General features: G+C 43.3%; 1 protein-coding gene across 1 annotated transcript in view; it reads left to right on the top strand.

Annotated features, from left to right (window-relative positions):
* Positions 1-13317, top strand: part of LOC128298908 (uncharacterized) — a 39677-nt gene that overhangs the window by 10727 nt on the left and 15633 nt on the right. Inside the window, exon 6 of the mRNA XM_053034717.1 lies at positions 4773-4960. Coding sequence (XP_052890677.1) covers positions 4773-4960 — 188 coding nt within the window. The remainder of the gene's footprint in view (positions 1-4772; positions 4961-13317) is intronic.

Below are 13317 nucleotides of genomic sequence, written 5' to 3'. Positions count from 1 at the left end.
ACTTTACACTGTTTAATGATGTTTGGACAGGGGTGATGCTTAGGTGTAACAGCTTCTTTACGCGGTCACCTCGGTGTGTTGAGGTTTGGGATGTGGCCTGTAAAAAGCTCGTCTAAACGTTTGTGGTTACAAGCAAGTGGGTGTACAGTTGAAATTGTTTCCGAAAGATTTTCTCGCATTCCATTCGTTTTTAATGAAGAGTATATAAAGGTAGCAAAAAATCCTTAAGTAGTTATGAATTTCTTATATTCACTATAATTGCAATGCTCTTTTCCAAATAGTGCTCTCCATAAACAAATATCTGAGCTCAGTGCTCCACACAACCGGACAATAAATTATGGCAACATAATAACCATTCTACTTGAAATAAAACAGCCTTTAATTGATGTCCTTCTTGGCTTTTGGGCAAATATTTGCTCTTTAGTGTCCTGTTTTGTGACCTCAGTAAATTGCTCCGACTATGAATCTACGACGACATTCCAGCAGCTCCCAGGGCGGGTCATAAAATTGATTTGTTTTTTTTTGGTTCTTCTTCTGCTGACCATCGAGATGGTTAATAGTTCGCTAACTGGTGAAACAATGGGCCAAGAACGGCAACATCATCATCATCATCATCATAACCTAAGAAACCGAAGCGAACTATTCATCGATAATGCCTCGATATGGTGCGGTCCTTGGGAATGGTCAATGGACGTTCCGCTTGCTTCGCTAATTATATCGCTTCAACCCCGTTCAAAAGCCCATAAAATTGCTCTATTCCGAATGGGGCCGGTAATGGTCGTAAAAGAATTATCACCCATTTGTAATGGTTTGTACGAATGTTTTGGTCAAACATTCTTTCGAAGGTTTCGTGGTACTGCGTCTCATCTAGGACGCTGGCCGCTGTATGGCAAGACCCGGGCAAAAGCGAAACATTTTGATTGGCTTGACCGTAGGCAGGATTGATGGAGTCGGTGGGTTGTTTAGCCTTTCGATACTCTCCGCCTCTAGATTGAGACTGCATCATTCGGAAGACGGTACATTTGGCCTTTATATACGTGATTAGGCGGTTGCAGCAGATCATAAATCGATAAATTCGACTGTGCTACCCAAAACCACGATCCGTGGCTCGGGTGGCTCGGGTACGCGCTACCGGACGGCGAGTAGTGACAGTGGCCGGGAATTAATTTTACGACCATCGCAATGCGCTCTCCAAGAACCATTCGCATGCCTTTCGCCTGCCAATCTCCACGTTTGCAGGTTATAACTTTCTACACACGCTACATGCGCCAAGACACTGGCAGCACGCACCTAGCGCACGAGGAGTGATGCGCTAGGGTAAAATATTTATCGCATTCATTACTTTAATTATGATTGCCGTTTTAATTGCCCCGCACGAAACGCATCCTTTCGCGTTACCACCGTTCCCGTCCGTTGGGAAATGGTGCCTTTTATTGGTGGAACTATACACGTTCCTTTGGAACGTGTTCCGTATACCGGAACACTCTGCCCGGAAGGTAGAATACCGAGGTCCAAGGGTCCAGATCAATTTCGGTGCACGATAGCGAAAAAGGGGTTACGTTCTTTTCGACATCATGCCTTGGTGGTGGAATTTTTGGGAAAACGATTATAAAAGAAAGGAGCAAAAATTTACATACAAATGGTTGGTTAAAATGGTGGAAATATGAATAATTAATCCAGTCTCCCTGGTGTGGTCTCCGATTGGGCAAACACCGAAAAGGGTTCTGCATTATACTGCACGTCGGCTCGGATGGGATGGGATTTCGGGGATTGAAATAATGTTTGGAACACTTAGCTGCTATGAGCAAGGCGTGATTTCGTTGTTAGTTTAGCTTTAAAGTACTATCAGAAATTAATGAAATGCAGTTAACTCTTTCATGGCCTTTATTTGCTTTGGTTGCTTGGTTTTAATTGAAAAAACACTCGATTTAGATGTATTTTAGTATTAATAATGTTTGCATATTGGATTAATATTTTGATGTAAGTTGAAGTCAGCAATATCATAAATTTCATCAAACATATTCCATCCGTGAAGGTTACCCATACAATCATGCAACTGTCATATGATAAATCTTTGTAGCGCATCTAGATCCTCAATGTTTCGTTATCGCAGGCATCGTGTTGCAATTACTTCTACTCTCGATCGCCAATACCCCGTTTGGACATGGGACTCCACACGTGGTGGCACTCATCCTTCGCACCTACTGTGTCTCCTGGCACTGTGATCAATTAATTACTATCACATCCCATCTCGCCTCTATGTAGTTTTAATTGTAATAAATGTTACGTTTATTTTATAATTATACCGAATCGATGTTTTATGCCTTCTGTGCGACATGCGACACGAGCCATTTTCGCCATGCTCGCACAACAAACCCCCAGCAAACCGGGGAGGTGGGGCCGCAACCGGGGGTTTGATCAGATACTGTGTGCGCGACCACAAGCGAACACCCTATCGAATGCACATTCGGCTGTGCAATAATGGCCATGCTCAAACAACCCCCACAATGCCGGTCGGATTCTCATTATCTTGGCCAACATTCATATGTCATAGGCATAATTATTTCGCTTTAATTATATTCCGTTCCACCCGGAAATGGGACCCATCGACCGAAAAGGGCGGAGGGACTCTGGAAAGCCCTGACTATCTATTGGCCCCCCCCTTATGGGGCTTGAAGTGGACGCTGGAGGTGTGGATGTCATTTCCGAATCGCTCGTTTTGTGATATAATTTTCCACGCTTTCCAGAAACACCAGTGGCGTTTGTGGGTTGGCGTGTCGCGAGAGCTGGTGACACCAGTCGTGAGGGCGGGTTTTGCCAGGGCGCGCCTTTTGGAACATTAATTAGAGTTTCATTAGTTTTAGATATTAATTCTCTATTTCGCCAAGCGTATTGTGTCCAGGCGACAGCGGCAGCAACAGCTACGTCATTTACAATGTATCACTGTCAGCTGAGGAAGACATTGAGGCATCGGACACAAAATGGGAGAACGAAAAAAAAAATGCCGACCAATAAAACGGCTGCGGCTCGTGGCAGCTATCACTCCATTTAGAAATGATACGCAAAACAGAAGCGACATTATTTACGCTGTATTCAAATTGGTTTCGACTATCATTAGCGCGTTGCTCATGATTAATTGTGTGCGTGTGTGCGACGCCGGGAAATGTATGTTTCGGTAATGTTGCAACAAATTAGTGTCAATGCACAATATTCTGCAGCTTTGTTGCATTGCGGCTTGTGAAGTATTTTTTCTTCGAGTTTTTAGCCTAATGAATGTTTTATATGCTATTCCTTTCATGTTAGATCGATTGCCGTGCTGGGTGAATAGGTTACATTTATGTTTTCCTCCCAACACACACTCACACAATGTTTTCTGTGCCAAGACAAAAATGTTGCTCTACTTTCATCAAAAAAATGAAACACACACAACGTAAACGTATTTTTCCCAGCGTTTTATTTTTTCCTGCCTGCCAGCTGTGACCACTTTTGGCGCGCCACGGAAAACCGTTGGCGATTCCCGGGGTTGTTTTCATATATATATACATATACAGCCTCGTAGCGCTATACACCGAACGGTCTATACAACATCATCATCACCACCGTCATCATCGTCTTTGCGTTTGCTGATCAACGACCTAAAGCCCACCGTTGGAGGGGGCGGTGAATGTTGTTGTACGACGCGGCTATCATCGTCGGCATTCTCTCGTTGTTAGCCAATTTGTTTCTGCACCCACGTGGCACCACTTCTTTTTTTTATTGTGTGCTCTAGGATGTAGGGTTTTGTGGGGTTTTTTTTGCGGTGTTTATCGTCACAGGAGGCTTTGCCTTTCCGCGTCCATTGACAGACTGGTTTGGTACCGTGTTGAGGAAAAACGGCGAAACATTTGTACATCGCCCTGTTTGTAGCGATGTGGTGAAAAATGAGATTTAAAGGATTTGTATCAGCTTTAATATAACGATTTTCACCGTTGTTTGACACTCTTTTTCATTGGGATTGTGTGTACTATGGCCAGGGATGGAGCTAAATTAAGGCCGGAATTAAAATGTCCACCATTATCATCCAGCCTGAAAGAGTTGCTTTTAAAAAGGATTGAAAAGCAATGTTGTGTTGAAGTTCCTTAATGATCCTTGTTGAGAATATTATAAGTAATTAACAATAATTTATATAAACAGTTTAATATACGAGGTATTCATATAAAAAAAGCATATCATCAAGTTGATGTACCACAGAGCAACGGTGTGTAGCGGTTGCTACTGTGGCGTGTAATTTGACAGCTATTCCCAACGCCTGGGACGGAACAAAAAAGGTAAACAGTAGCGTGTTTCGCACGCATCGTACACGCCTCGCCATCTTCACTGCGAGATGAAGTTATAAAATGCTCCAAAATATGCCACCAGTAGTGGTAAGCAATAATCTTAAAATACCGAGAAGCTTGTAACGACCTTGCTAACAAGACGCGCACGCCAGGCTGTTTGTGCATGCGACGCACGTAAACTCCCTGGTGCGGTCTGGAGCTACCACACGTCGGTGACAGCTGCTTCTGTGGCGCGGTGGCCTTTACGTCTCCCATGTCAAACCGGAGGGTTTGGAAGCTTAACCGAAGGTTTGTCGTGTGTGTAGAACCGGTCTCCACCGTATGGTCCAGACACACACGTCTAATTATCTTCCTTCTTCTGGAGGCGGCGAATTCTAATACCCGCCCGTTTCGAATGGTTACATTTTGCTGACAATTTTTATTTTTCCTATTTCCACCCTTCAATCTCCCGTCCAGTGTCCGCCAGCCTGTCGCAGAGCCATCACGCCCAGGACAAGGACGGCAAGAAGAAGCACACCCGGCCCACGTTCAGCGGTCAGCAGATATTCGCCCTCGAGAAGACGTTCGAGCAGACGAAGTACTTGGCCGGTCCGGAACGGGCCAAGCTGGCGTACGCTCTCGGTATGACCGAGTCGCAAGTGAAGGTAGGTTACCGAAGTTTCGCCCCGTTTTTACGGACATCTATTGCACCTCATAAAAATCATAACTGGCTGCCGGGTTTCGGTGAAATTGAAGCGTTCCCCAAAACGTTCCCCTGGTTTTGAGAGTGTAACACATTTTTCTGATTGGCGGTTACAACCGCAATCCGATCGGAAAATGTCTACAAACGTGGGATTCGGTTTTAACCCTTGTCGTAGCCCGAAAAGTAGAACCCGCCCCAAGCGTCCAAGCGGTTGAAAGTCTGGGCAATATAAATATATCTGCTGCTAGCTGGGTTTCACTCGTGCTTCACCCACATACGCAAGGATGCAGGATTTTCAATCACCCAGTTTTACAGCCTATAAACTGTGGGGTATGAGCGATAAATCATTGATATTAGATCAGCGGGTTGGTTACGGTTGTTACGAGTGTGCACAGTGCGTGTTTCTGTGCGTGTTCGTGCCGGTTTTTATTGCGAGTTGATTGTTTGTAGCTGCTGTGAGGGTATTGAAGAATATCCAGGCACATCACTGAAGATCGAATTTATATTTTTGGACCATGTTCTAAACTGCACCTCTGGACATTTGTATTCATTTCTGGCCTTGCTGAAACATGTACCAAATCATGGTTTGGGTATCGATTGAACAGTTACCAATAACTTTATGAATCTTCTAAACAAAAATCCTTGAATAATGTTATGTCTTTTAGAACACAGTAACTGTAAAATGTAAAATGTAATTTAATATGTAGTAAAATGTAATTGAAGATAATAGTTACGCAAATCAATCTATTCGAACAACAACGCAATATTAAATTGGAAAACGCTCTCCACAACTCCACAACTTAAACGAATCGCTTCTAACGCCAAGACCATTTCTAGAAATATGTCCTTACACGACCTGTAAAACGCAGAGCTTGGGCCCGTACTGTGCGACGTCCAAGATAAGCTGGGCTGTGGGAGTAGGGTCAGTCAGTTACGACGCCACACGATCGCAACCAGAACCGCAACCATCACCACCTTCTAAACCACACCAACTCGAAATGGAAAAGGCTTGAAAGGATAATCGATGGGATTTTGATCGTTCCGTCTGGTCGGTGGAACATTTTTGTCGATATGTTGTTTTTTTGTTTTGCTCTCTTTCGATGTTGATACTGAGAAGAGGATGTAGCACAATGTCCCGGAGTGTGTCTGGCGGCTGTGTACGGTGGTCAATTGAATTAAAACCTTCGCAGCATTTTCTCGGACGCAGCCACCCCTTTGCACGGAGGGCTTTTTTTCGTAATGCGAATCCGTGTGCTTTGGTTCGAAGGAAAAGGGATTGCACAAAGCCACACAAGGAAAAAGGGACGTCTTTTGGACGGGACGGGAATACCACGATAGGGGAGAGCTCGCACACGGGGGTTTTTCCGATTGGCCGGTTTGGTCGACCCCGCGTTCCACTGTTTACAAATTGGGTAATTTTGTGAGGATGTTTTTCAATTGAGGGTTTTAGCACCTTTGATTGACAGCTTTGAGTTTGAGCGAGCTGGGTACGGGTAACCCGGCTCCGAAAGCTACCGATTTGTTGGCCGTTGTCTTGCGGTTGTAACGCACCGGTACATGATTCATGCTCGTTATCCTGAAGGCGATCCCTTCCCGGATACGGGATGGCATTTTTTAAATGGTTCGATTTGTAAGGATTTCTGTCAAATAGGGGATTTGTGGGTATTAGGTGGGATTTTGCGTAGAATGCGTAAGTCATGTTTTGCTGATATGTCTATGAGGTTGGAATAGTGTGGCGGGATATAATTGTATTGTTACTTTGGATGTGCCATTTTTAACAGAAGCGAGCGTGAAGAAATGCGAATACCTTAAAGTTTAGATTTTAGGTTTTAAAATACAAATCTTTAGTTTAAAGAGAGAGTTTAAACAAAGATCGAGAAGAGAAATAATGTGCATTGCTAGTAAATGATGGTAGAACAAATTTATGCAGCACTGCTACGCTTTGCTGTACGTAATCCAACATTTCTCCCAGAGGAATACCCAACACCAAGCGTAGCATTAATAGTTTCACGCAAGAAAACACCACACACATCCCGAAAGCAAAAACAAAAAACAAACATTCAGCCCTCCACACCGAACATGGTGCGAAAATAACGAGAATCATCATCCCTGTTCATCCGTTCCAGCAACGACACGTGGCTGGTAGGAGAAATGAACGAACGAAAATCCTTTGTTCAACCCACTGCCAGCATGTTATCCTTTCGCTATCATACCCGCACTAGCAAAACATAATGCAAATCTGTTCTTTGTGCGCTCAAAAACACGACGTCCGTACAACGCCGTCTTCGCTGGGGAGGATGAGCCCGTGCCTCGTGACGGAGCGATGTCACTAGTATCAGCTATATAATCATGCAATTTCCCTAATTGGGGGGCTGAACGAGAGAAAACCTCATCGACGGGCGGTTTCTTGCCTGTGGCCCCGACGGTTAAGAATTCTTCTAGACGCTCTACCCATAACAACCACCGAGCAGCGTGCCGATGATGGGTAATGGAGACAAAACCGGTCGTTTTGCCCTGCACACCGTTTCACACATCGAGAACTTGTCCCGGCTTTTTCCCCCCGGTACGATGATCCCTCCCGCTCTTCAACCCAACGGTGTGAGTGGGTACACGCGTGGAAAGCGTTTAAACGGTATCATCTTTCCTAAATACCCTCTTAATTTAACTACATGTGTTCCGCCGAAAAGGCACAACATTCGCCAGAGGGGACTACTAACAGGGGCAGGGGCAAATTCTAACTTGCTGTAGTAGGGGAAGCAAATGTACGCCAGCGATTGAGGGGTTGTCGTGTGTTGTCATTTGCTTTCTCGCTGGTGGAAAATGATTCTGCGTCATTGCGCTTTTTGTTTTGCTGTTTGTCTTCAATCGGACGCCGAGGGATCGTTTTCGTTTGGGAAAAAAGCATATGAATAAGGTGAAAAGCAGTGAATCATTGTTGTTGGTTGCGATCATACAGACAAGAGGTTTCTTTCCTACAACATTTATCAGAAAAGTTAATTTTGGATTATCTTAAATAAATGATCATATTTATTGTTCGTTGAAGTTCTTTAGTTTTTCAGATATTCCTTAGACTACTGAACACTTTATGAATCTTTTGATAATTCTGAAGATTCATATGAAGAACTCTATTCACAGTATTAGGCAAACAAATAAAGTGAGAAAAATACGATGTTTCAAATAATAACTTTTATTTTAATGACTTCCTTTCAAAATAATTGTTCTTAGAATTATGTTAATAATGAGCTCACCAGTTGAATAAGGCTGCTTTGGTCTGTCTGTGTGGGCCTATATTCGTAAACCAATTAAGCCAAGATATAGCACACAAATTTAATTACGGAAAGCATACGTGATATGTAAATAATCCCTACGAAAGGCTTGTCCTTCTGTTCGAAAGGAAAACGGCTATGTAAATACTTTTCAACCATATCATAGCACTTATACACTTTCCGCCTTCGGGTGTTTAGGGTTTCCGTGTGGAGGTAGAATAGATGGTGCAGGATGCCGGGAATTTTCCCGGTTCAAAATTAATTAAAGTACATATGTGTTTGGCAACCGTGTCGACCCGGTTAGTAATGGCAAGGATATTTTTATAGTCATATTTATCGGCAAAATAAAAACTAAAGAGAGGTAAAAATAGGAGATGGTTAAAGGTGTAATATTTCAATTGCATGGGTAGGAATTTTATAGAATAAAATTCTTAATAATTTTGCCATTTATTTTGCGTTTTGACAATGAGGAAGCTCTAATTATTCAGTTCCTATTGTGCTATTGTAAGAGCGATCCCTCCAATTGCGTGTGGCTTTACTTCCGAACCGATCCATCAAATTTCTCTCCCATTGCGACTGCACCGTAGCGGCATAATTAGTCACTTGGTTGATCGTCTTTTCAGAGCGTACATGATGTGACTCAAAACATACCTAATCACTTAGTAATTTCCCTTCCCGTAATCGAGCGTTGCCAGGAAAAAAGTCAACTGAGACCAAACCCAAAACAGGGACAACAGTTTTCAGCGATGCTTTGTGATGCAAATTTTCCGATGCCACCTCATCCTTGATCCTAGACCCATCCCTGGTGGAAAACCGCATCACACTGCACGGTACCGTAATCGGTTACGACGAGTTTCACCCTTCGAAACCAACCATTCGTCATGGTCTATTACGAGTCGGTAGAGGCACCCGACCCTCGCTCCACAATTCCTTTATTTCCCTAGTGCAACTTCCCTTAATCGCGGCTGAGAAAAGTCACACTTAATTCCCTCGAGAGAGAGAGAGGGAGAAAGAGAATGAACAGGAAACTGAGGGATGGTGGTTCGGTTCATTTCGGTGGCGGTGACAAAAGTTTAATAGATTCAATCAAAATCCCATTAAAACCGTTCGTTACGCCGCGCACTGTCTTTGCCGCGAACTGGCATTTTCGGTTCATTCGGTTTTTCGGGGTTGCAGTTGCCGTCATCGTTTACGGGAGGCAATGTGGCAAATAATGGGTTCTGCGTTTCAGAAAAAAAAATAGTTCCTAAGACGATGCTGCCTAGAGGCCTAGATGTAGGCAAGAAACCCAGGAAACACATTTTGATGTGACGGGTTTTCCCTCTTTTGCCAGTAAGCCTTTTTTACGGATGGCGATGTGAGGTACGGCTCAGCTGTGGTTGACTTTACTAAATGGGGATTACCAATCAGATAAAATGCTGTAGAGCAGGATTTAATAGCAATTAAAATGATAATTACAAAACCCGGAAGAGAGATATCCGGTTCGACTGGGTGTGTTTTTGGTGAAGGAAAAGGATTGCTCCGAGAACGCAATTAGTGAAGCAAATAACAGTGTGTTAAGATAAATTTGATAGAATAAATCAGGATTTTTTTCTCCTAGTGGCAACTTTCCGTTAAATAGTGTGATTATAAAATGAATTAACTTAAAAAACAACATTAAAATAATGGATTGACTTTGATGTTCGCAAATTATAATGCTATGCAATAAAACATCATCTTCATCACGCTGAATGCATGTAAAGGTGAAGATCACCGCGAACGAGTGGTGATGCCTTTCAATCATGATGCTGTCGGACATTTTATTAACATGCCATAAAAATCATGATGCATTTAGTCAATTAACCTGTTTCTTTGCCAACACGTTACGCCACGGATATGGTCTTCGATGAGCCATACATTAAGTGAGCGGAGCGGCGAAGAGGCATCGATACAATCGGATCGATGTTCCGGCACACCGATTAATGCAGGCGCCAATGATGAAATGATGATCGTTTTGCAGTATGCGTTATCGAGAAAAAAAGGAACATTGATCAGTGCAACGGAGCTTGCACGGAGAAGCAAAGCAAGCGGAAAGAGAGCGATGGATCTTGAAGCACTACGCGATAAGCAATCAAACACTGATGAAACACGACAAATCAATAAGCAAATTAGTCAAGATAGAAATGGGAAAACCATTAGCGGTCGAGAAGGATGAGCCTTGGGTGGGGAGATTATTCACGGGCTAAGGCGTACTCATCCTTAGCCTCTTCAGACCAGACCCGTCCGGGCCACTCTTTCGTCGCGTCGTTCACCGACTGCGCTCACGGCTTATCTTAAAACGATGCCATAAACGTCCGGTATTGGCGTTTTTTGTGAGGCCATGCTGGCCGATCTTTCGCTCTCCGTCTGCGACCCTCTTGGCGAATGGTGCGATGATTTTACGACCCCCGGCACGGAAGATTCTCATCATATATCAATCAAACGCGCCCGTTACGATCGGTCTGCAGTGTGGTGTTTGATGATCACATCGGTATGTAGACCGAGACAGCGAAATCTTTCACCCTGTGTATGCTGTTCTGTAGCCGGAGGAAGCAGACCCCGCCAGATAAACGTAGCCGTGCAATAAAAGGTCATAAAAAACTGTACCAACACCAATACCGCATATATGCATCATCCGTACATTCCCACTCGGTCAGGAATGATAGTGGAAAAATCAATTTGAAACTGTCATAAATCGACTCATCGACTCATCGAAATCTCTCCGCCAAACCGGTCAGTGTCCATGTTTGTGCCCGCAGCATTATTACAGGCAGGTTGTATTTGGAGCCGTCGATCTTCTCGCTGTACCGTTGAATAGCCTTTCTTAAGGGGTAGACGCGACATGTCCCATAAACCCATGACCGCTGGGCCCTCTTGTTCGAACCCTCGAACGAGAGTGTTGTAAAAATTCCTCGCCTGCCACAGTAGGTCTCGAGGACAGCAGCATCACCTTCAATCTCTCGGGGTCGGGGTTGCGCTAGCTGTGAACAGCCTGATTTAAGAAGTTTTTAATGTGCCAAAAAGCTTTTGTTTTCCGTGAACAACCGTCCGGTGTAGTTGGTGGCTACATGCTACAAAAACCGATCACATTAGATTGATGTTTTTGGATGGCTGACATTAACCAGAAGACGAGCGTTTTTCTTGCAGTAAAAGCACGAAACGATGACAATCGTGGAGCCGTAAAATTTCATGATCAAAGATATCGTTTTGATAGCTGATTCATAAAATCGGCTAAAGTAAAAAAAAAAAATGGAGGAAAATACAACCCAAACACACTGCCACAAATGTGGGCATCCTCTTGTCTTTTGGGTGTGAGTGTGCGTCAAGGATGAGACCCGTTTATTTTTTATTTAATGGGAAACTCCAAATAGTATCCTTACTGTTAGCATTACCAATATATTCAAGGACGAGAGAGAGAAAAGATATCACGTATACAAATGTAGAAGAAGAGGCAAACAACAGTCAAAAACAAAAGTGAAAATAATAATAAAAAAACTCCACTCCTCATCACCCGTTTGATTGTCGTTCGAGAGCTGGGCGACTAGCGAACCCTGCATCAGGCTGGCAGTGGATGTTTTGGTGCTTTTTAGTGCAACGTTTTTTTTTAGCTAAAACATTGCTTCCATGGTAACCCCAAAAAACCAGGCAGGCAATGGACCGTCCCGTGCAGCTATAAAAATCGGAGAAAATTGAATCAATATCCCATGATAATCTATTACTTTTCTGCTGATAAAGTCGAAATGAAGCGTTACCAAATAGCTGTTATCGATTGTACCACTATCCGGGGTATGTACTTGGATGATGTGCCTTTATCGATCGGTACGGTTCGGTTCGGTTTGATTGTCTGTTCCTTTTTAGCAGATAACACAAAGAGGAAAGTTATACCTCCACTGCCCATGGGTGCATCTATTGCTTATAGTTGGTGTGTCCTGATGGAAATGTTGCCTATTGGTTTGATGAATTCTTTGGATATTTGTGCAACAAGACAATCTATTCCTTTAGTATAATATGTTAATTGCTAAATGTTTTTATTTTTACTACACAAATAATCTTTAAAATGACACAAAAGAATATTTTTTCCCTAAATTCTTGGTTCTCCAATATTACACAATTCTTTAACTCAATATGGGCTTACTAAACATTAGCTTCAAAAACAAAATTGATGAGGTGAGCGATATGCTGCAGAAAATTGTTAATTGTACCATATGCTACCGAAATCCCTCGTGGCCTCATGAGTAGTCTAAGGACGCAAGTGGACATGCTGATTGGGGTGAAATTGGAATGAAAAGTTATGAAGGTGACGGCCACAGGCTAGCAGCAAACCGGTGAGGGTGATCATTGATTGAGTCCGATTTTGTTTGTAGGTCGTTTGTAAAATATTGTGTGCCAATTTACGAGCAGTCGAATGTTCCACGCACTTTCGTTTTAGGGGTTTTGGAAAGTTTGACACTTGATGGTGGTGAAAAATGGAATTTACATTTGTAAAGTGCTACGGACTGCAAGGAAATTCAACAAACGGTAAGGGGCAGGGCGATATAGCCGCACGAACTTTATTACCGTCGGGGTAATTAAAACTGTGTCACGCTGTAAACAAATAATTAAATTCTTTCCACCTTAATAAAGCGGCTGAAGCTTGCTAGGAGGGTGGAGAATTCAATTTGCTCCACAAAACAAGCGACATATTTTAACGATCAGCCTCACCGTACCAATAATCAACCTGTTTATGGGTTGACAATGTGTAACAAGCTTTGGGTATATAAAATTTATTGCAAACGATCATCCGCCGTTCCAGTGTTGCCAGGCGATGGGAAAAAACACACTGTTCTGTGCACACACAACAAAACCATTACGTGCTAATGAATGCTTGAGAGGCGAATAAAAGATAAAAAGCGAACTCAGTGCACTGCCACCAACGCCCGGTCGCTTGTCCACTCGTCGGAGGCGTAATGACAAACCATCTTGTTGCCATGGTTTTGGCAGAAGCGAACCGAAGTCCTTTTCGGCTCAATCAGTTCAAAATTAGCATTTGTAAATT

The sequence above is a fragment of the Anopheles moucheti genome, chromosome 2 (assembly GCF_943734755.1).
Source record: "Anopheles moucheti chromosome 2, idAnoMoucSN_F20_07, whole genome shotgun sequence".
NCBI lineage: Eukaryota > Metazoa > Arthropoda > Insecta > Diptera > Culicidae > Anopheles > Anopheles moucheti.
This window is presented reverse-complemented; position numbering and strand designations above follow the sequence as displayed.